Source organism: Sander vitreus, chromosome 9, assembly GCF_031162955.1.
Source record: "Sander vitreus isolate 19-12246 chromosome 9, sanVit1, whole genome shotgun sequence".
NCBI lineage: Eukaryota > Metazoa > Chordata > Actinopteri > Perciformes > Percidae > Sander > Sander vitreus.
In genome coordinates this window covers 9,095,624-9,123,023 of record NC_135863.1, presented here as the reverse complement: position 1 = coordinate 9,123,023, position 27,400 = coordinate 9,095,624, and the positions used below count along the sequence as shown (strand labels likewise).

Below are 27,400 nucleotides of genomic sequence, written 5' to 3'. Positions count from 1 at the left end.
ATTCGAGGGTAGCAACAGTTGCCTCGAGACCCCGTCGCGCCATAGTGACTGTAGCCGTGGAGACAGTTACTTACCAACGGGCGCAACACTCAGCAACAGCAGCAGCAGCAGCATCTGGAAGTCACCGAGCGAGTGTGAGAGAGGGGAAAGAGCACAGCCAGAACTTTTCTCAAGGCAAAGGTGACTATTATCTTTACAGAATTCAGATGCTGAATTATTCTTAGTTTGGAGAAAAATCCTCTGGGTCGAGTGCGTTGCTAGCAGTCTTGGTTATTTTCCACAACATAACTTTCCCTTCTTTATGGCATCCGCCCCAAGTTGAGAACGGTTTTCCACTCTTCATTTAACTTACGTCCACCGTTACCGCTGGCAACAGCTTTTTGCACCAAAAAAATATGTTTCCCCTCTGCTACTTATTTTGCTACACTTTGCCTAAACGTTATTCACAGTGGTAACGTTACTTACTATCACGTTACACTTGTTGCTGCGTTGTGTAGCTAGTGTGTATGTCGAGCTGTGAACGTACTTCCAGCTCAATCCCAGCAGGATGGATGGTAAGGCTACCAGTCAAGCTACAGCTAATGCTAACGCAGGCAACCAGCAGCGTTGAGTGCCAGTTCAGTCGCGAGTTCAACCGTTTGTCGCGTTGTAAACGGCAGCTCTGTCTTGTTCGTCACAGCACGAACACACTTTACTCTCAGTGTGTCTTTCTCCAGAACCGTATTCCTTAAATGTGGATAGCTAGCTTTAGCAACGTTGGTTCTGGTGCTCAAACTGCAACTAACGTCCGCTGCGGGCAAGCGTAAACTTAGTAGGAGGACAACTTTCGTTTCAGCAGGCAGTTTGCAAGCTTCTTTGGGGCGATTTTCACTCACAAAGTAGCTAGATATATCGTATAATGCATTACAAATATTACGCAGTCGAGAAAACGGATATATGAACTTCTACCGACGACGTTACGACACTCACCGGTGCAACGTTAACGTACCAAACCTGGTGTTTCCACTGGTCTCTTATCTCAGTAGCGTAGCGATATAACGTTAGTACACTTTCAAGATGAACTAACTTTATTCTTTGTTAATCAGATTACACAACGTTTGCTAATCTAAATGTTACAAAGTTGGTAACGTCACAAAGTTTTGGTATTTTTAATATTTCAGAAATGACCTAGGTGGTGCTATGCTGGTTCTTTACTGCTCTGTCTTGTTTTTACAGTCTGGGTGAGAAATTGAGTATTTCAAGTATTGTTTTCTATGTGATGTTAAAACTAGTCACAAATTAAGATGCATTTGTACACTCTGAATGAATCATTGGACCTGATTTATGTCCTCTCACTTACTTCAATGTATTGATGCTAAACCCGTTGGACAGACCAGCAATTGTTTGCTAATAGCCAAGTTCTTCTCCGTGGCACTGATTCATTGTTTAGGTAGCAGGTCCCTTTAGGGTTGTTTTAGCTCTCTTCAGAGCTAAAGGTTCATATTAATCTGTGCTTTAGCAGTAATGAGAAACCAAAGAAATGTAGCCCCCCCCCCCCAATGATTTTAAATCCCCTCTTCATTTGCTTTACCATGGCTGGTTTTCAGCACTCCTTTTGGGATTCGGTCTCCTTTTGTCCCCTGAGATAAATTAATTCTTATAGACTATCTTTTCAGAGACAGCCGTCAGGTGCTCGGTCACTTGGAATGTTGTTTGCTATTAAAGCATCAGGAAAAATCTTTGCAGCATTAACATTTCTCTAATTAAAACCCCCTCTGCTTACTACTAATACAATAAGTTATAAACTTTCCAATCTGTATTTACATAAAGTATGTATTGTTGATGCAGACCAATATCTATTTCCTTTTATGTGAGAAAGTGTCAAAACGCAGGTCTGTGGTTATATTAATCATAATTAATGTTTATAAAGCTTCCTACCGCCATGATTTTTCTCCCTTTTTGCCAGAATATTTGAGGGAAGAATTGAATGTGCATTAACAGAAGACTCAACTTGTTTTGAAGTAAGTGTCAGAGAAAGAAACTTAACTTTGATTATTCAGACAACTCACTGCAGCTACAAAGAAAATAAAGAAATGACAGCGCCAACCCCCCCCATTTGAGCGTGACACTGTTATGTTTACATGGCAACTTGATATACAAATACACCCAAGTCATGGAAAGAAAGGGGATGGAGTGGGCCTGGGGGTGAAATGTTATTCTTTTAAAAGTCAGTGTTTTTTATCAGGTTATTTTCATCTCTCTCTTCTCTTTTGTGGTGAGAGTGAATTGCTTTGGCTTGCAGAGGCAAGTCAGAAAGAAATGGTGCTCATAGAGGAGACTTTAACAAATAGTGGTTGGACAGTTATTTAGAAATTTCTTACTGGCTTGTGCAGGAAATTTATTAATTAGAATTTCAGTTTGAAAGTGATGGTAATGTAATGTGTCTGTATCCTGATGCTACATCTACACTACTACGTTTTCATTGTTAAGTGGTGTTTTATGTCAAAAACAATCTCCGTTCACACAAGAGTTTTAGCTCCAGTAGCAGTAACATGTCTGACAACGCATATCACATGACAATCACATACACTCGGTGTGCGCTTGCCGGTGTTAACAGGAAGCACATTGTCTGACATACTCTGCGGTTGAAAATCATGGATGTATAAATATATAAAATACTTTAAAGAAAGAACAACAATGGCAGAAACTAAGACCAGTGTTTTATTTGCTTGGACCAACAACGAGGTGGAACTGTTACTGAAAGGTATGTAAGCCTACTTAACCAATAAGAATGACGTGCAACGTTGTTTCCAAAGTTCTCCGTTTGTGCCCGTCCAGACTACAAAGCAACCCTGGTGTTTTCAAACCAAAACGGGGGCAGCTGTGTTTCTAAATGTCTCTGTTTTAGCGGCTCAGAAATGCGGAGTGGTGTGAAGGTGAGGTAGAAACGTAGCACAAGATGTTCATTTTAAACCAAAACGTAGTAGTGTAGATTTCGCCTGAGTTTCACTTGCCTTTATTGGTCTAGCCTGCAGCCTGTGATCGTGATCGTGGTTGTGTTTTGGTCCATTTCAGCAATGAGTGCCACACTGGCCTGTGATTTACAGAACATTTTGCTCCTTCTTTGGGCCTAACCTCCTCTCCTCTAGCCTTCTTTTGAGCCATCTGTGGAGTTGCTCATATGATTGCGCGTAGCAGTATCCTCCGTTATCCGTGTGCCATTTTGAGTGTTTAATGGACCCATGTGTTCAGTTCAGCTATCAATAGAACAGCTGCAGTGGTGTCTTGGGCAGAGGGTGACCTGACACAGCTCTTGGTCACGTGTGTGTGTGTGTGTGTGTGTGTGTGTGTGTGTGTGTGTGTGTGTATTTGCTCATGCTGTATTTAGCTTATCTTGATGAGGCCTACTGTTGCCCCGGGGAGAAGTTCTCAATCCAATAGCCTGCTACAAATATACACATGGACCTAGTCACTGTCATCAGTTTTGTCGCTGCTGTTTACAATTATTCATATAGAGTTGCATTTACATCCTGCTGTGCTAACTGAACTGCCAGGCTTTTGCACATTTCATTGTCTGATATAAACAAAGATTTAATGGGTTATCCCATAACTTCCGTCAAAAGCATGTCAGAAAATCACAGAGCAAAGCAGCAGAAGTGAGAGGAGAATGCCTTGTGGGACTTGTTAAGTGGAAATTAATAGTGCCATTTGTTCACATGAAATGTTACAGTTTCATAATCTTCATAATTCATGTATTTGTAAAGGTCTTTTCATTTCAAGTGATGTGCTGTTACTGTTTTTTCCAGCTACAACGATTTTGGAAATCATTGTAGGCTGCTAGGATACAAAGAAACAAATCTTGTCATATACCAAAAAAATGTTGAACACAACAAGTTGAAACACATTAAATAAAAATGTCTGTCATCAGGAGCATTCTTAACATTCCACCTGTTTGTATCGTAGCTGCATAACTGCTAATTAAATTTTCTGCCACAAACAGCAGACAAGCCAGTGACATTTGCATTACAATGGCTAGCCCCCCCTCCCTTCTTTCAGGCAGGGATAGTAGCAGCCCCCCCATCCTCTCCTCACTTCTCCTTTTCTTTAGAGTTTTATGCTAGTTTGTTAAGAGATGTTTATTTGACACAAAAAAGAACTTCTGTCAGTGTAAGCCTGCTACAAAATAATTACCAGAACCAAGACTAGGCATTTAGTGGAGTGAGATTTGACCAGATTTGCAAAGGAGCAGTATTTTTAGATTGAATTATCTGGGCCTTCAAATAAGCTTTTCAGAAGCTCTTTAATTAGGATATTTGGTGCATTTTAACAGGTGCAAACAACCAGATTTCAGCAAAATGGGGAATGTCCTCCTTATATAGTGCTGCCCGCAGATCCTATTTTTTTTAAATTATCTTTGAGAACCCTCTCTTCCCACTCACTAGCTTCAAAGGAGAGCTAATAATAATATTTCAATGTTCAATTCAAAAGCTGCATTGTATGCTAGTTGTTTACCTGTAAAAATTAACAGTGTTTGTGTTGCCCCTCTGAAGGGTGTTGCAAATTGTAACCACTGTAGTAGGTCTGGCCATGAAGTGTTGCGACAAAGTAGTCAAACCAGTCTGGATTCTTATCCTGGAATAGTTGCAGTCAGTCAATAAAATACGAAAGGCAAATGAATGATGAGATTTTGAAAAGTTTGAGCTTTAAGAGCACCAACATGTAGACCAATAGACAGGATGTCAACAATCTATGATGTCAACTGTATCCTGTCACCACCTTTTACTGTATAATCTCTCTAATCTATGATTGCCAACTTGATGCAAATTGTTACGGAAGAACACTTGTTAGATCCGTAAGTAATTTATTGGTTAATGTCCTGGAAATGACACTAAAAAGGATTTGCCAAATTAGGGTATGAATGCTGCTGTTGTTATGCAACTCATAATTTTTCATATGTAAAGCATGTCACTGGATCTGGCTGCAGAAAAGATTACTTAAAATCCAGACCTCATTCAGTGTCTGTATGAAATGTTAATCGCAATGGATTTAGGTTGCATGACTATAATGATGCTCAAGTCACCTGGCTGCTTCAGGAGATGTTGGATTATGAAGAGAAACTGGGAAATGCTAAAAGTAACAGTTGGGATTCTTGCGCATCTGTTCTATTCCCCAATTCCTACATATTATTAATATTTGGTTGGCATACCCAAAAACACATTACAATTAAATTAATTCACAATAGCTTTTTTGATCCTTCAAAGCCTTTTAACATTTATATCTGCACAACATGTTGAGAATAGCTAAATGTCAATTTAAATATAGTCACAGCTAGATCCAAATCACATTGTATGGGCCCCTTATAAAATTATTGCATATAATATCACTGAACATATTCACAAAACCAGAAAGAACTCAGAGAGCACATAGCCCTGACAGGGGTATGCCAGTTATTTCAATAATAGAAAATATTAAGAGATTTAAAATAAATGTGTTTCTTTTAAGTAAAAGCAGTACCTAATGAGAACATTTTAAAAGTATTAAAAGTGCATGATGATGTTGAATTGTTGATTGTTTTTTTTGGGCATTTTAGGCCTTTATTTTCGACAGGACAGCTTAGACTTGAAAGGGGAGAGAGAGGGGTAATGACATGCAGCAAAGGGCCGCAGGTCGGAGTTGATCCCGCGGCCGCTGTGTCGAGGACTAAGCCTCTTTATATGGGCGCGCTCTACCAGGTGACTACCCAGGCGCCCAAGACAGCATTATATTAAATGACATTTAAATATTGCTGTAGTAAGTAACTGTAGTTACTGTAGCAGTATTATTTATAGAAAACACCTTGGTTGTTTTGTAAACAGCAACAGCCCAGCTAGTTTTGACCGCTATTCTGGTATTACCTGTCAAATACAGATTAAACATGTTTAGTATTTCATTATCATGTCTTGTACATGGTTTTATTGTGTCAAATAGTTAATAAATACTTACATCTAAGTCTGATGGCAACTATTCAGCATTGCTCAGTGTTCACTGCATGAGCAACAGACAGTTTGATCCGTCTCAAAGTTCAAGCATTAACTTGTGACTCATTGTTTGTGTCAAGTAGTGCCCGTGAAAGCATATACAAACAGTAAGATGATTTTCAGAGTCATATGTGTGGAATGAATGCTTGCCAAAAAGGCAGACTCCTCCAGTGCAAAAAAAAAAAATGCTTATCTCAGGTTCAGTCAAGATCGAGGCAGCTCACTGCCAGCATCTGAGATCATCTTTGCAGAATGTGGTTCCCTGGGAAATACAACCCCATAAGTTGGAAACACACCTGTTTAAAAGAGCAAGTGAAAGCAGATTTAAAAGAGTTAGTGTTGCGTTTGGAGTGAGTATCGTTATACTCCCACGGAATAGGATGCATGTCTGGTCTAGGCTAAGCGTTAGGATACTTAACCATTCTAAGTTGTCAGTCTTTGAAATAAGTGACTTTGCAGATCTAGATCCAGTATCCTTGTGGATAGACCATAAAAATAAGACAATTTAACATCATCATGCATTTTTAATACTTTTAAAATGTTCTCATTAGGTACTGCTTTTACTTAAAAGAAACACATTTTATTTTAAATCTCTTAATATTTTCTATTATTGAAATAACTAGCATACCCCTGTCAGGGCTATGTGCTCTCTGAGTTCTTTCTGGTTTTGTGAATATGTTCAGTGATATTATATGCAATAGTTTTATAAGGAGCCCATACAATGTGATTTGGATCTAGCTGTGACTATATTTAAATTGAGATTTAGCTATTCTCAACATGTTGTGCAGATATAAATGTTAAAAGGCTTTGAAGGATCCAAAAAGTTATTGTGAATTAATTTAATTGTAATGCGTTTTGGGTATTGCCAAATATTAATAATATGTTACTTACTGTTACTGTTACTTTTAGCATTTCCCAGTTTCTCTTCATAATCCAACATCTCCTGAAGCAGCCAGGTGACTTGAGTGAAATTCCCTCGTTTGTGTCATCAGTATGGCAGCCTTGGATCACGTTAGATAAATAGGCTAACCGTAACAGAGAGAGACGCCCATGATTACATTTCCAGTTGTGACCATCTCCCCCATTTCTTCCCTGCTCCTCTTTGTGTTGTTTTACAGTTTAACTTTTCAAAATGTTCAGTTTCAAACCCTCATTCTTCATTTCGAGATAGGCTGGGTGGAGGTGGGGGGGCAGTGGAAATCTGGAAAGGGTTAGAAGAGGTAGGGCGTTGGGGGAGGAAGTTACTAGTGTAGAGCATGGGCGAACACACAATCTCCATGGCAACGGTTTGATCTTTCTCTCTGTGGCTGTCGGGCCTGCAGTACACATTGTGACGGAGTGGACAGGTTGTGCTGATGACCAGTGTGGGTAGGTGAGCTGGGGAGGAAAGGGGGGCGGCGGGATCAGAGACAGTGGTCTGTGTTCTCTCTCTCTCTCTCTCTCTCTCTCTCTCTCGCTCTCTGTGTCTGTGTCTGTCTGTCTGTCTGTCTGTCTGTCTGTCTCTGTCTCTTAAACTCTGCCATCTGCAGACCCCAAGAGCCGCTTTAATTGGATTAGCCATGAATTAATGAGACAGGCTTGAAGAACAGCCTCTGTTGTGGAAATCTCTCATCATATCTTAATACGCTCTTTGTGTGAGCGCGTGTGCCTCTGTAATCTTATAGGTTTCGCTCCTCATATATTAAAGGGAAAACCTATGCATAGCGCTGAACAAACATATGTCCTCTATAGATTTCCCTTTTTAAAAGCAACAAGTGGCTATCTCTGCTTTATTTTGATTCATCTTCCCTGAGTTGGAAAAAGGTTTGCTCTGCTCAAGCTGTTTTACTATCTCCTCTACCGAAGGAACTTTGGAAAGCCTCAACTTGCTTTTGGAAGTGTTGTTTTTGGGGGGCATGAGTGTAAAGCAACCTTGAAGAATAGACTGTTGTCTCCCTGAATTACTTAAACATTCCTCCTTCTTTTGAGCACCAAGTAGTTACAAAAACAGAGTGCTTCATCCTGTCCTCTTCAATCAAGTCTAAACCAGCATAAAGTCTGTACAATTTTATTATATAACTGCAACACAGGACTAAGTCTACCTCCATGTCCCCTGGTGTCTGAAATTAATAGCGTACATAGTATTTATTGTTGTAAGTTTCTACTTAGCATGAGATAGAGGGATCATGTGGGGGGATGGCATTGTTTGGTTTGGGAAGTATTCTGTTGGTTGCATAGCAACAGGCTCCTGGAAACGGGAGTGGACGGTGTTGCCACTAGCAACCGTTGTTGCTCTGCAAACAATGTGGGCCTGTGCAAACATGAGCCAAGACTGTGGGCTCCTGTTTTTAATTGAACATCTGTATGTGTTTTTCTTTGATTGAGCCCAGTTTAAGTTAGATCTGTCAGTGACATATGTTTAAATATTGTCTGCACTAGGCTTTTGGGTTCTTTAAAATGTATTTTCTTGATTACGTTTTAGCTTTTAAAACTCAGGTAACTCTTGAAAGGAGGAGCTGTTGTGTGTGTGTGTGTGTGTGTGTGTGAAATTGTCTCTTGGTTAAAGGCAGAAAGGTTTGGCCCAAGACAACAGCCCATCCAGAGTAGCAGTTTTGCAGCAGTTTGCTATGTCTCCTGCTGTGTCCTACCTTTGTGCCTTTCAGAGCTGCGGGTGGGGAATTTGTGTGGCTTTTAACCTTCCCTGAGCAGTATGCAGAAAGACTCCTCTCTGCCTGCACTCCTGTCTCTCCTCCTCCAACTCAATGATTTGGCACACTTCTCCATACCTATTAAATTGCTTTAATGGATGAAAACGTCCAGGTCAGTGCTCTCTTTTCTGACCCCCCCCACCATCTTGCCAAGCAACCCACTCCTTTATGGTATAAAAAAGCTTTCAGGCTTGTGTCACTTCCTCTGATGAAAATGACAAGTCTGAAGATAAATGATGGGATTGTCACAAGTATATTTATAACTTAAGTGACACTCCGTAGACAAATTCCTTGCTTTAAAAAAGATGCTTGAGCATTGCAGGGACTTTTAAAGTGTTCACTCCTTGTTAGCATCATTCTGATAATAGTCTTTTGGTGCTTTATTGCCATACAAGAAAGAGGTGTGAAGAAAAATTGTAATGGAATATGAGCGCTTTGGCATGGAAGTGCTAATTGTGCCCTGTGCTAACAAATGCATTTAAGAAGGACTCAGAGTGCTGCTCAGGCCAGGGTGGACTAGATATGGTGCTTAAAGGTACACTTTGAGTTCCTACATGGTTTCAGTGCAATTTCATTTTTGTCTCAAATTGTAGGCATCTCTCCTCGATCCGCTAGCTGCCTGCCCCCTGAATACACTGTTAAAAAGCCCGGTCTCGGGAGACAACACGGGGCATAAACGTCAAACAAACACTAGAGGCACAGGCTGCGCACCAAAATACAACAAACCACGCCAGCCAATCACCGACAAAATGGTTGGGGGAGGGGGTGAGGGTTAGTGACAGTTAGTCAGTTAGTCATGACAGTTACGAAAACATGGGGAGGGGTGAGCTTGCTCTGTTTTGTTTGGAATTTACTTGGAACGTCAACAGAAGTGACCATGCATGAACTTATAGTGCACATTTAAAATCATGTATGTGTCTGAAGATTGACACATCAGGAACTTCAACATAGGCCTCCTACACTTTAATCTATTACTCATGTAGGCAGAGCAGTGTCTTTTGCCTGTGGCAAAATCTCCACACATTGAAAATACCAGTGGTGGCACACCCAAATCAGTTTTTTTTTCTATTTTAAAGGTACACTCTGATTTTGATATAGCATCCAATAGTGCCCGCAAACCCTAAATGTCCCCATAAGTTACTGCTGATGTCTTGAACCTAGACACATTTGAGTTTCAAAACTGTTAAGTTTGCAACTAGCGGGCAAATTAGTTTTGTGAATGTGTGTGTTGTTGGTCACCAAAACAATTCAGGTAGTCAATCTGTTTAAGATCCAATCTGTTTGATTTGTTCTGTTGATTCGTCTGTTGTCCAGCATGGTTTTCTAGTCCAGGGTGGAAATTACAATTTAGTGTCAAGATCTGCAGGAAAACCATTTTTTAGTAAAACATTTAGCCTTGCAATCTGCTTTTGCCTTTGGAAACATCTTGGTTATGAGTGGTATACTTTGTGGAAGTGTCTGTGCTAGCTTCATCATGTTGGCAAAAATTAGGTGGTTGTATAAATAAGCTGTGTTATCCTGTATCAGCATAGTCTTTAACTCGGATAATGATCCACAAAAGAGGATGTGCCTCCTATTTTGCTGTGAGCACAACATTTTGGTTGAAATCTATGGTTTACTATTTCCTTTTCCTCCCTCTCACTGGTGGGGTTTCCTTGATTGAGATGCATTTTGCCCTTGTTTTTTACATGCCACATGTTATATTTGTTTCTGTCTGAGTTAAATTTGTCACATGGTATAAGGCAGACTGGTTATTTAGTGATGCATTTTAGAAACACATTTAGACCACTTGGTTTGATGCTACGGATGCAGGAAGGCCTTCTTAATTTCTTATATCTTCAGAAGGTTTAGGTTGGGTCTCAAGAAAGCCAAAAGACAAGCGTGGCTGCACCTGTTGCCTGTATCTAACAGCTTAGCCTCCAGATTACAGCAGCCTAGGTGGTGTTTGACAGATCTCTTCCAGTGAATCAAAATAACATTGTAGTGCATGTCTTGTGTTATGACTAATCACAGCATGTCTAGAGCAGGTTGTGTCTTGCAGTCCTTTACTGTAATGCTCCCGGTGAACACCATTCTCTCGCTTACCTACTGACATTTCCTGCTGCTCCTGGATTTCTGCTCATCAATTCAATCCACCCCAACTGTGTTGTATCTCCCTCTCCCTTATTCTAACCCTCCTCCCCATCTTTTCTTTGCGGTCGCACTCGAAAGTTCCTGTGCAAGAGCTTTAAAAGGAGGGAGGTGGGGTGGGGGGATAGGGGAGGAGGGGGTTGAGTTGGGGGTGGTCGTCATGGATTCCTCACCATAGCAACCGACAAACGTTTACAAAGCATTGAGGAATTTCCTCATATCAGCTGGATTATTGGAGCCCTCAGAGAACAGCTCTTGTATGAAACAATCGCTGGATATCATCAGGACCCTGGCATGGGCTGGAGCCCCACTGCCGTTTTCATCTTTTTCCCCCTTCATTTTTTTCTTTTTTTTTGAGAGAGTGAGTGGGGAAGTTGTTTTTTTTATCTACTTACTCCCCCTTGCAGTTCCATTCTTCTCTTGTCCCTGCCTTACTCCCGCTCTTTTCCTCTGTTCTTTTAAAAAAAGAGAGAGCCTTTTTGTCACTCCATTTTTGGTTCCCCTTTGCTATGCTGTGCACATTGTCACCCAGTGGAAAGCCGAGTGGCGGCAGTGCGTTTGGTCCTCAGGAAGCAGTTCAGACCTGTTGGTAATTTAAACTATTGTACTGTTACTTTTTCACCTGAGTCTGATCTGTCAGCAGGACCAGGAGTGTCTGTGTAAAAACTGTTGGACTGCTTATTTTGCCAGTGATTAAGGCCAAAGGTGGGCAGCTTCTGGTGCTCTTAGAGCTTCACTGACTCAGCTTGACTTGATAAAGCTAGAAACCCCCTGGGGCACAATGAATACCCTGGTAGCTCCAAGAGAGAAGGGGCGGGGTGGAAGAACATGTATTTAGTATGGCTGTCTATTTGTATTAGTCTATATCCTTGACGTTCCATTTCCGGGATTGCTCCGGTGCCGCAGAAAATTCCGCCGGATGCATGTCAATGCCAATGTCCGTTTCCTTTGTGTTGGAATTTTAAACTCCGGTGGATTTCTGAGGACTATGGTTGACTGCTCCTCAGATCTCTGCAGGGTAAATCCAGATAGCTAGCTAGACTATCTGTCCAATCTGAGTTTTGTCTCATACAACTATTTTACAGTGGCTCTGTGCGAAGCCCATGACGATTGTGATTGGTTTAAAGACATGCCAATAAACCAGAGCACGTTTTTCGCCCATCCCGGAATGCTATGTGGACTAGCCAGACCCTCCGCTCCGCAGGGTGTGGATGGTCTGGCACAGCAAGACTAATTTGTATAGACTTGAAATGTAAGAGTATTTATTTAGTCTGGTATTAAATCCTCATGTCTTTTCTCTTTTCCACTTCTTCATGTCTTCCTGCAACCCAGCATGCAGAGCTCCGAGGGAGGGTCAGATACCACGGCCAGCGTGGCAGCGCTGCGGACGTCATCATCAGCTCAGGCCCCTGTGGTACAGCCTGTCCCAGCCTCCCAGCAGGTAGGGCTCTACTCTACTCTACTCTACTCTACGCTATGCTGCTACTGTAATGACAAGACAAATTGGAATAGTCTGTAATGACTTAACTGTTCCATCCTGTTTCTTTCCAAATGTTAAATATAAAAGACTATCATGGTTCAAAATGAGCACCATCCATCAGCCAAATGCTGATAAAATATGCAAGTAGCTAGTAGATTTGCTTCACTAATCAGCCAAAAAAAACAAACTAATTTGAACATTCACTAGCCATTTGGATGGTGGACAAAAAAAAACATAATTTCAATCCCTGCAAACCAGCTACTCGCTGTATTAGTGCTTGTGCATGGGGTCTGAAAAGAAACCGCACAATCAGAGGAGTACACTGAGAAAATGCAGTGCTGTACTATACACCTGTACTGAAATTCAGGATGTGTGGCTGGCAGAGAGAGGTGTGCTGTCATTTAAGTGTGTTATATGAGCATACATATATCAGCACTATCTTAAATTCCTGAGGGGGGATTTGTTGAAATGTTTGCCCATCTTGTGTCGACTGTCATAATACAATTATGTGTGTGGTTGTACGTGCATACCAATGTAATTGAGTTATGTCTTGTATCCACACAGAGGGTGCTGGTTCAAGCTACAGGCTCAGCTCAGAAGGGAGGACAAGTACAGCAGCTTTCAGTACCCAGGGTTCAACAGGTCTCTCAGCAGGTACACAGTGCTGTACATACTTATACAGTGCTGTGAAAATGCTTGTACACCCCTTGGCGTTTTACAATTATTTTTAGATTAACCTATTTAGAATTTTGTTACTGAGTTGTAGACTTATACTGTGTTTTCTTTTACAATAAAGTAACAAGAAGATGAGAAAAGAAAAACAAGCATATAGCTAGTTCCACCAAGTTCTTATTTTTGTCACTTACAAACATTTGATAAACTTTTTATGTCATTCGGGTCACAATTTACATTTGGGGTAAATAGTAACAGTCAGACTTGGGCAAAGTAGGTTTGGGCTTAGTAAACAAGTTAAATAGTAACCAAACCATGTTCGTGTTTAACACTGAATGAAGATCCCAAACATGGCAGCCCATTTATTCCTCTGAAAGCTGCTGATCCTGAGCATGTGCCAAACGGTTTCTCCTGCTTCCTGTGCCCCTCATGGGTGTGTGAAAGTGTCTTTCTCTGGCTGAGCCTGGCCCACTGCCTGCGTACATGAATAACATGAAAATAACATCTTAATACAACTCTTGGTAGCTTTTAAATAAACATTAGCCCTAATGGTTGGTAATTAAAAGTCTTTTTTTTTAAATGTGTGTTATGATGAGGATTAGCTTTACAGCTGCTTCTTTTGTAATGGTGTTAATGGCAAAAAGTCTGCTCTGGGTCCCACGTTACGTATAATGTGAACTTGCTGCAAAGCCCAATGATTCCTGGGGGCTTGAACCAAAGCCCAACACAAAATCTGTGTGATGTCTTGCGTCTAATGGTGAAAAACAGGAGTTGACCTGACTGTCTGCTATTAGCTCGTCTTAGGTACCAGTCTTATACAGTATTTCCGAATGATGTCACATGCAACATTAGCCAATAGCAGCTGGGCAGTTCATTAGCTGCTTTTCACAATTTGTATGCATCAGTATCATTCATTATCAGTTGTGATGTTTGTCAAATCAAGCTTGTCTTTATTAAATGCTTGTATGTCTTTATCAGTTCAACTTTGCTTTTTAAATTGCAGGGAAAATACATTTTTATCTATTTTTTACTACTTTATTTTTCTTCCAACATTGTTCCAGATCACTTTTACTCCTGATCCCCTGTTAAAATAATTTCTTCACTTCAAGTATTGTAGAACCTTTACATAAAGAACCTTGGTAGGTCTAAATACAGTAGGCAGTGTTTTTAATGTACATTTTTTTGGTTGAGGCTTATGTTTTAGATGAATAATTGTGCAAAACCAAGGGGTGTACAGACCTTTTCACTGCACTTCATGTACACACTGTAATAGGTGTGAACATGCCTACACCAACAAGCAGATATTTTCATTTTACGCAGTACTTTTATGATTAAAAAAAGTTGGTTACTCTTCCAATTCTAGTTACAGTTTGACTTACATTTGCACAAAGAGGGAAGCATGAATAGAGATTTTCCTTGTTCCTGCCTTGATTTCCTGTTGTCTCTCTGTAGGTTCAGCAGGTGCAACATGTCTACCCATCCCAGGTCCAATATGTAGGAGAAAGTGGAGAGACGGTTTACACCAATGGAACTATGTAAGCAATGTTACATTACTCTACAATTATAATAGAGAAAAACAATACATGTTTTACATTGTGTAGTTCAAGTACACTCTGAAGTCAATTCAATTTAACCCAGTGAAGTATGAAATTGTAAATAGATTATTATAACTGTAAAAAAAAAAAAAAGTCACTATGTTTACCATAGTTAAAAATCGCCACTATGTTAATGCGAGAATGTAAAACATTTTTGCCTTTCAAATTAAACAGATACAGCACTGTGCATAATATTTGTCTCCACTCCAAATGCAGGATTCATCTTGAATTATAAATGTAAATTCTCTTCATCGGGCTCATAAAATTCATCAGTTGTCATGAAATGTGCTTTTTTAGCATCATCATGGGAAGACATCACTGATTGCTAGTTACAATGATCTCTCCCCAGCCGAACAGCCTACTCCTACAACCCCGAGGCTCAGTTGTACGGGCAGAGCAGTGGGGGAACCTACTTTGACTCACAGGCCGGTGTCACTACGGTGGTCTCCTCTGCCAGTGGTGGGGTGCCCCCTCATGGCATGGTGGGCATCGCTATGGATGTGGGCAGCAGCCACATCATCTCCAGCGGAAACACCTACCTGATTCATGGAGGAAGTATGGAGGGAAGCCGCAACCACATATCACACTCATCACGCTCCTCCTCAGCTATGGTGAGCAACACCCATGCCATACCAATGTTTCTGTGGTACTCTGAAGCACTTTTTCAAATAGAGTGGGATTAATGTGCCAGTACAAACGACAATCAAACTGCATCAAACGTTATGTCAGATGTTTACACCCAACAAAGACTAAATGACTAACCAAACATACTTTGGGGATTGTTTGTCTTTTCTCAACTGCTACGTGGCTAAGTATGTAGATACGTTGTTACTACTAACTCCTAGTACAACATGGTTTACTGAGCAGAGATCCCCACTACCAACTGGTGTTGTGAGATGCACACTGGTGCAAACTGTCATCATCACTGCTACCTGAGCCTGTGTCCAGACTGGCCAGGCTCCCGGACAAGTCTGAAAGGCAGGGAGTGACACACAGGGTTTATGGCAACCTGAGTTGGGGCCTCCTGGCTCTGCAGTAACACACAGAGAGCAGAGCGGTACAGGGCAGAGCCTGTAGAATCGGGACACTGGCTTAAATAATTCAGCACTGCCTTGTTTCAGAGGTTTTCACAGGCACTTGAGCGCCCTGCGAAACAAAGCAACCCCTGGGGCTCATTACCATTTGGCCGTGAGCCCTCTGGAGCCTTCTTAAGGCTTGGAACTCTGCCTGCTTCTTTTTCCTTTTCTTCTATGTCTCTAGTTTGGCTGCAATACCACATATCTTTTATTTTTTGACTTGATTTTCTTCTATGGCTCCACAGAATGTCCCTGGTTTTGTCATTCACTTTGCACGCCAGTTGGACTCCATTATTTTTTGTTGTCCAAAGACAGAATAATATCCCAGTGTATTTTATGCCATGACACTCTTGCTTATGTTGTAGTAACAACTCACTCCGTCTGATTTTTATTTTTTTAAATATTATTTTGGTACAATTTGATATAGGTGGGGATGGGTTAGGCATTGTTGACCTATTGTGCTCAAACTTGATGTGACCTGTGCCCCTGTTTGTGGTTCCTATTTGCATACATTAGAGTGTCTGACCGCAAACCTTCACTGAGCAGCTTAACCCAATGAGTCCCTTGATTTGCATGCTTTTGTCAGGCAATAATGGATTTGGCTGCAACACTGACTGAGTTTAATGAAAAATGCAGAGATCTGGCTGCTCGCTAATATTCTTATTTTCCTTTTATCTGTTTTATTTTTTGTGTGTTTTTCTTCATATACCCCCTGCTTATGTCTGTCCCTTTCTCTTTTTCTATCTCTCTCACTCTTCTGTCTCCTCCCTCTTCTGTGTCCACTTTTTTATTTTTTGTTTTGCATGCTTCTTCTTTCTTTAGCTTGAAATGGCGATTGAAAACCTCCAAAAGTCTGAAGGAATTGCAAGTCACAAAAGCAGCCTGCTCAACAGCCATGTAAGTCAACCAGGAACTTTCTTTGAAAAGGGAAAATGAAAAACACGAAACAAAGGCAGTGTGTTCCACTTGTGTTTTGCAACATTTAACACACTACCTACTGCTAGCTTTACTTACTCTGCACTGTCCCACTGACACGCATAATTGTCTCAATTAGTTTTCATCCTTGATCTGAACTTGCATTTGCTATCACTTTTTGCTTAATAATCTTGGATACATTTCTTAAAACCCTGCATGGACTTAAATTGATTGATTTGTCAAGATTCTCTTTATTTATTTTACTTCTAAGTACACCAAGACATCTCAGGCACTCAGGGCCAGATGTACTAACGCTTTTCCGTGTCATGCATATGCATTCACGGGAGGGTCAAGGGGAAAGTGGGAGTTTCTCATAAAGAAATGGGAGGGGAAGCGTAAAGTGCACCTAATTATGTATTCCACGGTATGTACAAAAACCGCTATAACCTCTATTTTGCGGTGAAAATTCTCTGCCTCTTAAAGCAGGTGTAAACCAGCCGCAAGCGGGTTTCCTCACATATGCCTCTTGGTGAATTGGCAGCAGTAATCCGAGCAAGACGAAGACATAGGCCAAAGAGACGAGCTGAAAGATTTTTGCCACAAGGATCACACTTTTTCTGTTGAGTGAACACGAAATCATTAAGCATTACAGATTAAGCAGCCATGCAATATTACAGTTACTGGAAGAAATCAAAGATGACATCAATCTCCGACTCAGCGTTCACATTCCATTCCAGCAGTTGTTAAACTCCTCGCTACATTACAAATATTGGCATCATGATCATTTCAAACAGTCATAGCATCAGCAGTGGGAATATCGCAGTCTGCACTCAGCCGTATCGTAACACAAGTACTTAACGCTTTGCTACAGCGCAATTTACGGTATAGTGGGCGGAGAAAGGCGCTGATTACCCGATGAACTGCAGGTTTGGTAAATACGACGTAAGCTGATGTATCACAGCGTGCGCTTTCTGCGGGTTGGCCATGGCGCTGATAACGCTACATTCGCAAATGTACGTACATCTGGTCCTCAGTGTCACTAAAGTTTATTGCAGTATAACTTTTACTCTTGTTGGGACGCTGTCACTAAGTTATAATGAAATGTAAATAGGATTCATCTAGTATTTCCATCCAGACTTTTACTAACATGGGAAATTTGTGGTTTAGATTCTTTCCCTTCATTCCAACTCTTAACCTCAGCTGTGATCTCACAATCTCTACATCATTTGTATGAATAGTATCTGCTTTAAATCTGATTGGCAAATGTATAATCTTAGCTTTTTATGCAAATGATGTTGCTTTATGATTGTGCTGTTACAGAGCTATAACTATGTCTCCTTCAATATTGACATTCTTGGAGATTTGTCCGTTGTAGAATAAATAGCACTTCAGAGGTTTGAGTGTTCAGTCAAATGTGTAGCCACATAGAGGGAGTGCAATGGTGGTCTTTGGTGTGTGTGGGGTTGTGTGGTTGTTTAGTTGTGGTTGTGTGTTTTATCTGTCTTTTGATGTGATAATAAGATGCACTGGTCATCTTCATTTCTGTCCAGGTGACTATCACAAAGCAGGGTTTGTCCACTAGCTAGGGCTCACTGATTGTGCAACTGTTGCTTCTTCTGTGTGTTTTTAGCTGCAGTGGCTGCTGGACAACTATGAGACAGCGGAGGGAGTGAGCCTGCCCCGGTGCTCCCTGTATAACCATTACTTACGGCACTGTCAGGAACAGAAACTGGATCCGGTCAACGCAGCCTCCTTCGGCAAGCTCATCCGCTCGGTCTTCATGGGCCTCAGGACCCGCCGCCTCGGCACCAGGTACAAACAGGAAGAGGTTGTTGCCGATGCTGAAGATGCTGATAACAGTAATTATGTAATCATTATAGATGTGACAAGTATGATGATGCTTATAGGCATTGGAGACTTGCTGATGGAAGAGGATAATGACAGTAATTACACTGATGGCAAGTCTTCTCCTCACTGTTTTCTGGCTTTTGTCTCATGAATCTATCAGAGGCAACTCTAAGTATCATTACTATGGCATCCGGGTGAAGCCAGACTCACCGCTGAACCGACTGCAGGAAGACACCCAGTACATGGCCATGAGGCAGCAGCCTGTCCACCAGAAACAGAGGTCAGCGCTCTCTCTCCCTATCTGCCTTTTCTTTTTTTCTTTTTTTTACTTTTCCTTTCCATTTGTTTTGCTCTCTGTCACATTTGTCAGAACTTTCAGCAATTTCCCATTAATTCTATGGCATTTTGCTGGTTATTATGTCCCTTGGCAACATTTTGATGACATTTACCTTGTGACAGCTGCCTCACTGTCAATGTGAGGTGTGGCTACAGGCACAGCAAAGCACACTTCCCACCACTTGTCTCAGAGGTGAAAGACTTGAAACTGGGCAGTGGAAAACTTTTCAGCCTGATTTTAAGCTAATATTTAGTGTGTGTGTGTGTGTGTGTGTGTGTGTGTGTGTGTGTGTGTGTGTGTGTGTGTGTGTCTGCTGAATTGTGTTTTCAATATGTACAGTAGGTATTGGTTTTCACCACAGACACACCCACCAAACTGAGGCAGACCTCTCACCAGAACAATGATACAAACTGTTTTAAAATGTTGTTTTCCTTTAAACACACCCCTGGTATTTCACCAATTAGCTTGTGTTGAAGGTGTGCTCACCTGGGATTTATCTGTGTGGTTTTGAAAACCTGCATAGTCTCAGCCCTCAATGGCACATTCTTTATTATTCCTGCTTTCTTAGTCCTTCAAAACCCAGCTAACATACATGCCCTGTCTTCTACTGTGTATAGGTTCAAACCTCTACAGAAGGTGGACGGTATGTCTGACAGCCTGTGTGGGAGCTCTCAGCACTGTAACAGCACTCCAGAGCAGTCCGTGGCTGCTCAGAGCCAACATCACCAGCAGTACATAGGTAAGCGCAGGAGCTGGGTGGACAACAACTGTTTGTCTACAAATATTTGACACTTAAGATCCGACAAGTGTTCTTTCTTTCTGCCTTACAAACAATAATTCTAAACACATGTTATAACTGTCAGGCTGGTAAAATGAACTGTCAGGCATCTTGTTTGTTGAGACAATTATAGGATATGTATTTCTGTGTTGAAACTACCAAACTGGGGGTAGCTATATGTATAGTGTCTATCTCCAGAACCTATTAGCCTTGTGTGTGTGTGTGTGTGTGTGTGAGTGATATGAATGACACCTGTCTACATTTTTGCTTTATGCAGATACGTCCCACACCCTGCCTCCATTTCCCTCTCCTGACTTGGGCACCCAGCCTCTGCCTGAGCGCATCAACATGAATGATATCAAGAAGCTGCAGACACTCTACAGAGACCACTGTGAGGTACAGCTTTATGAATATGTTTGTAACTGAGGCTACATTGACATGTGAATATAAATGGACAGGCTTTAAAGGGGACTTCACCCATTTTACACATCAAAGTCTGTTTACATGTCTTTGGGAGTAGTACTGCATATGCGGAAAAAAAAGTATAAAGCTGTTTGTGTGAGGTCTGATTGCCTCAAGTTATGTCACATGTAACATGTTCCTTCATTACCATGATCACTGGCTATGTTGTTTATTTTGAGTTGATCCCACAAACACTTTCCTGCTGCTGTAAATACTAACTAGAGCACCCAATGTTTATTAATTCTGCTATAGTCCCCGACAAATGCACTATTTACCCGTTCAGTAACATTTTGCTTAAAACTACAGTGCCCAGCTGTTTTAGAAAATGACTGAGCCTTTTTTTTGAAGAGTAAAAAATGAGAAGAGTAAAAAATAATATTGAACATTAAAATGTGGGGGCTTTACAGGCAGGCAAGAGGCTGTGATTAAAGCAGAGAAGCTCTGGCTTTATCATATTATCCCTGCCCTCCCCTTGTCCAGCCTCACCACGCTCCCTTTGTTCCAGCCGTCTTTTCATCTCTGTGCAGCTTTCAAGACATGCCAATTAACCTTTCAGCGCACTGGGTGGACATCGTGGTGTCTTTGTGGTGGCCTCCCCTTGGGCCTTTGTGTTGCCTTGTCTGTGGACAGGCGCATGGGCTCCTGTCTTTGTCTGCCAGTGCATTTCTGTCACTCTCCGGTTCTCATTGCCTCTGTGTGTTTAATGTTTATGCATTTCACTTTTTTTTTTCACTTTTTCTGTGAGCCAACAGTGGCCTATTAACACATTAGCCAAGACTTTTATTGACATCATTTAAAGTTATAGCACAAATAAAGGAAACAATTTAGCCTAAGCATAAAATAACATCTTATTTCTTATTTTACTTTCATGCAGTTAAAGGAGTTTTTGAGCAGGGCTGTCAATCCACTGGCATGCATTTATTTATTAATGTCATGGTAACAACAAGCCAAATATTCAGGTATCAGCTGTGCAATTAAAGTAAAGTTTAAGCACAAATAATTATGTGTTAATAAAACTTTGAGGGTAATAAATCACACTGTAAATCACAGTAGTTGTCTCGTGTGTGCACAAATGTGAGGGGTTAAGATTCGGAAATCTCTGCCGCAGGCCTCTCGTCGGTGTGTGTGACCATGCATGTGAAACATTTCTCCTCCACAATTTTTTTTGTGTGTGGCGCAAAACTGTGGAGGCAAAACGCTCTTGTTTAGAGGAGATGGGGATTTCTCCTTTTTGTTTTGGAGTTCTGTGTTTGACCTGTTGCTTGGGGCAACCGTAAACAAGGTTGCCATGACAACGGCTGGAGAGGAAGCCAAAACATATCATGTGATTAAAGCATACACTGCTGTGTAACAAGATCCAGCGGCAAGTGCATGTCCTGCCAGATAGAGAAAGAAGAAAATCTCTGGGCACGGTGTGAATCCTATGCTCGTACTCAATAGGCACTCAACTAGAGATATACTGAACAGTTTGAGACCAAAAACAAAAGAGGTTGACCTCTGCCTCTTGAGGAGTCAGGCTGACGTTACCTCTTGTAAATGTGGCTCTATATATATATATATATATATATATATACATATATATATATATATATATATATATATATATATATATATACACATACATATATATATATATATATATATATATACTACATACATATATATATATATATATATATACACATACATATATATATATATACACATACATATATATATATATACATACATATATATATATATATGTATATGTGTATATATATATATATGTGTGTTGAGGTTTAGAGTTTATCCGTTAACTATCTTTTTAGAACCAGGTTACTGCTTTTTCCCTATCCAAGCTGTGAAACTGTAGTTTATCATTTTAGATCACCAGCTTGTCACTGCTTCCTTTATGCTCTTGAAGTGCTCACTTGTCTGCAGTATACTCTGCTTTCTAAGAGCCTCATACAACAGGAACAGGAAAGAGGAAATCACATGGGTGAGTTCAGGTCAGCGCCTCACCACTAAACGGAGGCAAATGCATAAATCTATGAGGCTAATCTGCTTTATACAGAAAACCAAGATAAAATATAACTGAGTGAAATCAACTGAAAAAGCTCCAGTTGAAGCCTAAACGTGGCCTTTAAGATTCTCCATATGATTAATGTGCAGGGAGCTGTGTTTGAGCTGGCTCATTGTCTAACCAGGAGGGCCTGGAGTGAGCGAGAGGCTGCTTGCCTGCCTGTAGAAACTTTGTTGTGTGTCTGGTTACCATGGTTCAGCTCTGTATGTTTTGTCCCCCCCTTCCTCTCTCTCTTCTCCCTCCCTCTCATTCTCTTTCCCCCTCTCTCCCTCCTTCCCTCCCTCCCTTGCTGCTCTCCTGCAGGCTACTTTGGATGTGGTGATGAACCTCCAGTTCCACTACATTGAGAAACTCTGGCAGACCTTTTGGTATTCAACACCGCCATCTAGTGATGGAAATACCACTATCCCCAATAGGTCAGATCACAAATACAGGAAGAGCTTCAATGTTGAAAATAAAACTACTACTTACTTTTACATTAAGTGTGATTGCAAAAAATCGTTTTACCTGACTGTCTGCCGAGTTTTATGTGAAAGACAGACAGCAGTATTTATAATTTGGGTGTATTTCTCTTTCCCCCCCAAATCTTTGTGTAGTGATGATGACCTGGAGGGTGTGATCCCCAGAGAGAAGCTGGTGGCTCTGTGTAAATATGAACCAATCAGACTATGGATGAGGAGCTGTGACCACATCCTCTACCAGGCTCTGGTAGAGATCCTCATTCCTGATGTGCTGCGTCCTGTTCCCAGTCAGTACTATTGATCATTTTATTCATTATGATTTTAATAAGATGTTATTGATGACTCTGATTTTCAAAACTCTACTTATGCTTAATGCATAGATAAATGTAGTAAAGTTTGATTGTAATCCAGGCTGTTTCCCCCCCTTTTTCTGTGAGCCAACAGTGAACTGTTAACACATCAGCCAATACTTTTATTGACATCATTTAAAGTTACAGTGCAATTAAAAGTAACAAGGTGGCCTATAATAGAGGAGACACACCAAGCCGATAATCGGCCGTCGGACCGTCTGGCGAGGTCGGTGACTCGAGTCTGTTCAGTGTGTCCCGTGCCGTCGTCCGTCCGAGGAGCCGTTGGCCTTCATTTGGGCCGACCCGACATGTTCAGTCGGGAGAAAGGGCAGTCGGGACTCACCCGGAAATGGCGAGCAGAAGAGTCGCTCAAAATCTGAAGAAAATCTTTTAAACTGACCTTTGTCGATCTGAAATGAAGACAGATTCAGAAACTGCATGGCCTATTTCTTGCTTAAAATGTTTTCAGAAACACGTTTCGGTGACATAGTACAATATGAGGTCGTATTCTGAACAAGCCGCCATGACAGTCTGGCTGTGAATTTCCGGAGAAAAAAGAACCACGTGATGTGTTCGTCCAATCAGCTGCCAGTTTTCATTTTCTGGGAAACAATCGGACTGTTAATGGAAACAATACAGAGCAGCGCCGCTTGCTGCTATGGAGACTTATTCTGTTTCGTGCACGCGCAGAGCGTATGCTCAAGTCGGCATTTCTTCGGTGTGTTCTGAGGCACTTTTTGGACCTCAGGGACCTGACTGATCAGTCCGACTGCCTTTTCTGCCGACGGTCGGCGGTCTTTTTGGTGTGTCATCACCTTAAGGGATTTTGTCAGTTTGTAATCCAGTCTCTGGTTCTGTTTCTTCAGGCACTCTCACTCAGGCCATTCGTAACTTTGCCAAGAGTCTGGAGGGCTGGCTGACGACAGCAATGACCAACTTTCCTCAAGAGATTATTCGCACCAAGGTAACAAGAAAATCTCAACAGCGGATCATTTAATTGACCACATTTCCTCTCCAGCCTTCACAATTTCCCATCATCTCATGTGGCTGGTTTGTGATCCATGAGTGTCATATGTTACTATGCACAGTTCCTGCCACCTCTTCAGTGACATTGAAGTTGATGATTAAAGATGATTCATGTTTATGTAGACGCAAGACATAGCATCATATTTACACCATCCAGTCACACAAGAAGCTTTTCAGTACCAGAAGGAGTTTTATTATAGGAATAAAACACAAAAACATTGAGTGGCATTAAAATCTCAGGATGTATAACGGATTCTCTGGTCTTGTCTCTGTTGTGATGTAGGTGGCAGTGGTCAGTGCGTTTGCCCAGACGCTGAGACGTTACACCAGTCTCAACCATCTGGCCCAGGCCGCCCGCGCTGTCCTCCAGAACACCTCCCAGATCAACCAGATGCTCTCTGACCTCAACCGGGTGGACTTTGCCAACGTCCAGGTAAACATATCTGACAGCTTCCCTGTTTATTTAACATCAAAACTTCAGGTTAAAATGTCAGGTGGTGCAGACTGTTGACGTGTGTCGACTCTCTCCCTGTTTTCCGTCTCTTGCTGTGTGTTGTGGTTTCTTGCTCAATGTGGTTGGGTGTGTTTGTTGTGTCTAACAGGAGCAGGCGTCATGGGTGTGTCAGTGTGACGAGAGTGTGGTTCAGCGTCTGGAGCAGGACTTTAAGGTCACCCTGCAACAGCAGAGCTCTCTGGACCAGTGGGCTACCTGGCTCGACAACGTGGTCTCTCAGGTCCTGAAGCCTCACCAGGGCGGCCCCAGCTTCCCTAAAGCTGCTCGCCAGTTCCTGCTTAAATGGTCCTTCTACAGGTACAAGGGGCAAACAATGAGGCTGTTTACACTTTACTCGCTACAAACAGCATTTTACAGATCATCTGTTTCCTATCTCTCCTTCCTGTAGCTCCATGGTGATCAGAGACCTGACCCTGCGTAGTGCAGCCAGTTTTGGCTCTTTCCACCTGATCCGCCTGCTCTATGATGAGTACATGTTTTACTTGGTGGAACACCGCGTGGCTCAGGCCACCGGAGAAACTCCTATTGCTGTCATGGGAGAGGTAAGAAGGAAGATATTTGAAAATGCTCAGGTTGCTCAAAACACTTTAATGACTATGTTGAAAATTGTTTTGTTGGCTAATGCGCTCTGATCTCTTGAATCACAGTTCAGTGACCTGACCTCTATGATGCCATCACTCATGGAAAAAGGTAAGCCTTTATTATTGACAGTGCTGGTTTGGAATTTAGTCTGGTTATATCCTAGCTAGCTGGCTATGGGTTTTCAAAAATGAAAAGCGTTAAAGGATCACTCTTGTGATATTCTCCAAAAAAAACAACACCCTGAAAAGACACAAAAACAACCCTGTGTTCAGTCTGTGACACTCTGCCCCAAGCACATCAATTCATAATAAATCTTTCCAACAAGTATTGCCTGTATAATCCCAAAACCCCCAAAGTCTGATGACTTAGTCCTACAAAACCAGACTTAAAGGTGCTTTAAGCGATGTCACATGTTTTTTAGGCTACAACATTTTTTGTCACATACAGCAGACATCTCACTATCCGCGAACTGCCTGTCCCCAGAACACACTGTAAAAAAAAAAAAACATCTCTGTAGACAGCCCAGGCTCCACAAACGACAACAAAAACAAACTGTGCCAACCCGCACCACCAAACATAACAAACAGTGTTCCAGCCAATAACCGACAAGAAGGATTTGGGGGTGGGGGTGTAAGTGCACGGAAGGGTGGAAGAGGGGACGGTGTCACTCAACGGGATGAGGAGGAGGGAGGGGCGAGCTAGTCTCGTTTTGTTTGAAAATACTTCGAACGTCAACAAGAAGTAACATCACCCAACATCGCTTATAGCACCTTTTTAAGCACAATATAAGTTGTGTTATATTTGGAATATACAGTATATAATCATTAGATTGAATTTACACAAGGCTCTTGTCAATTAAAAGAGATGTGTAAAAAAAATAAAAAAAATAAACCTACTGTTTGGAAGAGGCTCATGATAAAAAGATTTCTGTTAATGCCCAAAGACACTGGGGGTGGGACTATTAAAGGAGTAAAGACTTACATCTGCAGTAGGAATCAATGGGCTTTGGGCTGTGAGCTACAGACAGGGTGAGGAAGACAAATAGTATTGAGAAACATTAGTTACCGATTTTGGGCTTTTCATGGGATTTGTTGACCGTAACAAAAAATACAGAGAAACATTTATCTGTTATAGGTATTGAGTTGCTATTAAAATGCTTAATGTACAATCCTTATTTGGACCTTCTTTATATTGTGGGGATAGATTTGTGTTGTAGCTTTAAACCTAGCTGTATTTGTCCTTTTGCTTCTGTTGTCTCACATTCTCTGCATCGGTTATAGGGTGATTAATTGGTTTTAGGGTCACAGGTGACATTAAACTAAACTATTTCAACAATCCCCTCTCTCCCTGTGCCACTAGATGCCTCCTTCTCAGATGACATGAGTGACCTTGGCAGTGATGCTGATACATCCAGAGGGCCTACTGAACCAGCTGTAAAGAGAGAGAGGATTGACATGAGCCACCCTCTGCAGGAGATGTGAGTCGAGTCTGAACGGGGCCGGACTGAAAGCCACAATGACCAGCATCTGACCCTAAAGTGGCTTTTGGGGCCCTTTGGGATGCAGTGGCTTTTGGGGCCAAGCACACCGCGTCCTCCTGCAGAGTGTGTGTGCGTGCAATGTACATAGAGAAGTAGCAACGTCAGTCCTCGCCCCCACTAGCGTTTGAGAACGGTGATCTTTTCTCCCAGGAAGCTTGCATCTGGTTTTGTTTTTTTACTTACAGGTGTGTAACGCAGGTCTGATTTTCTTTCCGTTTTTGTTGCAACTGTGAAAGACTTTGTGCAGTACCTTTTTATTGGATGTGTAACTTTGAGTGGTGGTGTGTGGTGTTTGTGATTCGTCTTCTCTCTCGCTCTCTCTTTTTAGTAAAAGAAATCTCAACTAGCTGTGCCATAGTGTCATTTGAGTGCCTTAGATCGCTAACCTTGAAACCACCACTACAGATGTCTATCTGTCCCTCAGCTGTGCCTCTACCGCAGTATGAATGTATTGTCTCCAAACCTCAGACATTCAAAGCACCTTTAACAGTGATTTAGGTGTATATACTCCTTGTTGCCTCTGCTGCAGCTCGCAGCAAACGCACACAACAAACAAACAACATGCAACCTACTGACCCAAAGGACCTTCCCCTCAGCTTAGCCACAGTCATGGCTCTGTAGGGCCTCATAGTCTCGCAGTAGTCCAGAAGGCAGGGAACTCCGTATGTTACCTTGGCTGTGTAAAATGTTGGTTTGTTTACCTCAATAATTTGTTTTTTTTAAAGATTATTTTTTTTGGGCATTTTCGGCCATTATTTTCACAGGACACGCGTCGAGGAGTAAACCTCTATATATAGGCGCCCGCTCTACCAACTGAGCTATCCAGGCGCCACCCTCAATAGATTTCTATGCTGTTTGGCTCAGATGATATGAGGCTAGTATTTAA

General features: G+C 41.6%; 1 protein-coding gene across 3 annotated transcripts; it reads left to right on the top strand.

The window, feature by feature from the left end:
• On the top strand, window positions 1–27,400 carry rfx2 (regulatory factor X, 2 (influences HLA class II expression)). Of its 3 annotated transcripts, XM_078258592.1 has the most exons (18): window positions 1–180; window positions 12,146–12,254; window positions 12,858–12,947; window positions 14,418–14,500; window positions 14,910–15,171; window positions 16,459–16,533; window positions 18,182–18,363; window positions 18,560–18,679; window positions 19,354–19,475; window positions 19,792–19,910; window positions 22,345–22,457; window positions 22,638–22,789; window positions 23,719–23,816; window positions 24,162–24,311; window positions 24,481–24,689; window positions 24,781–24,934; window positions 25,040–25,082; window positions 26,334–27,400. In XM_078258592.1, exons 2-18 carry the CDS (start codon window positions 12,147–12,149, stop codon window positions 26,453–26,455), a joined length of 2,202 nt encoding a protein of 733 aa, XP_078114718.1. In that variant the 5' UTR covers window positions 1–180; window position 12,146; the 3' UTR covers window positions 26,456–27,400. The 3 variants fall into 3 exon arrangements, with proteins under 3 accessions (XP_078114718.1, XP_078114720.1, XP_078114719.1); XM_078258594.1 differs by lacking the exon at window positions 12,858–12,947; XM_078258593.1 differs by lacking the exon at window positions 16,459–16,533.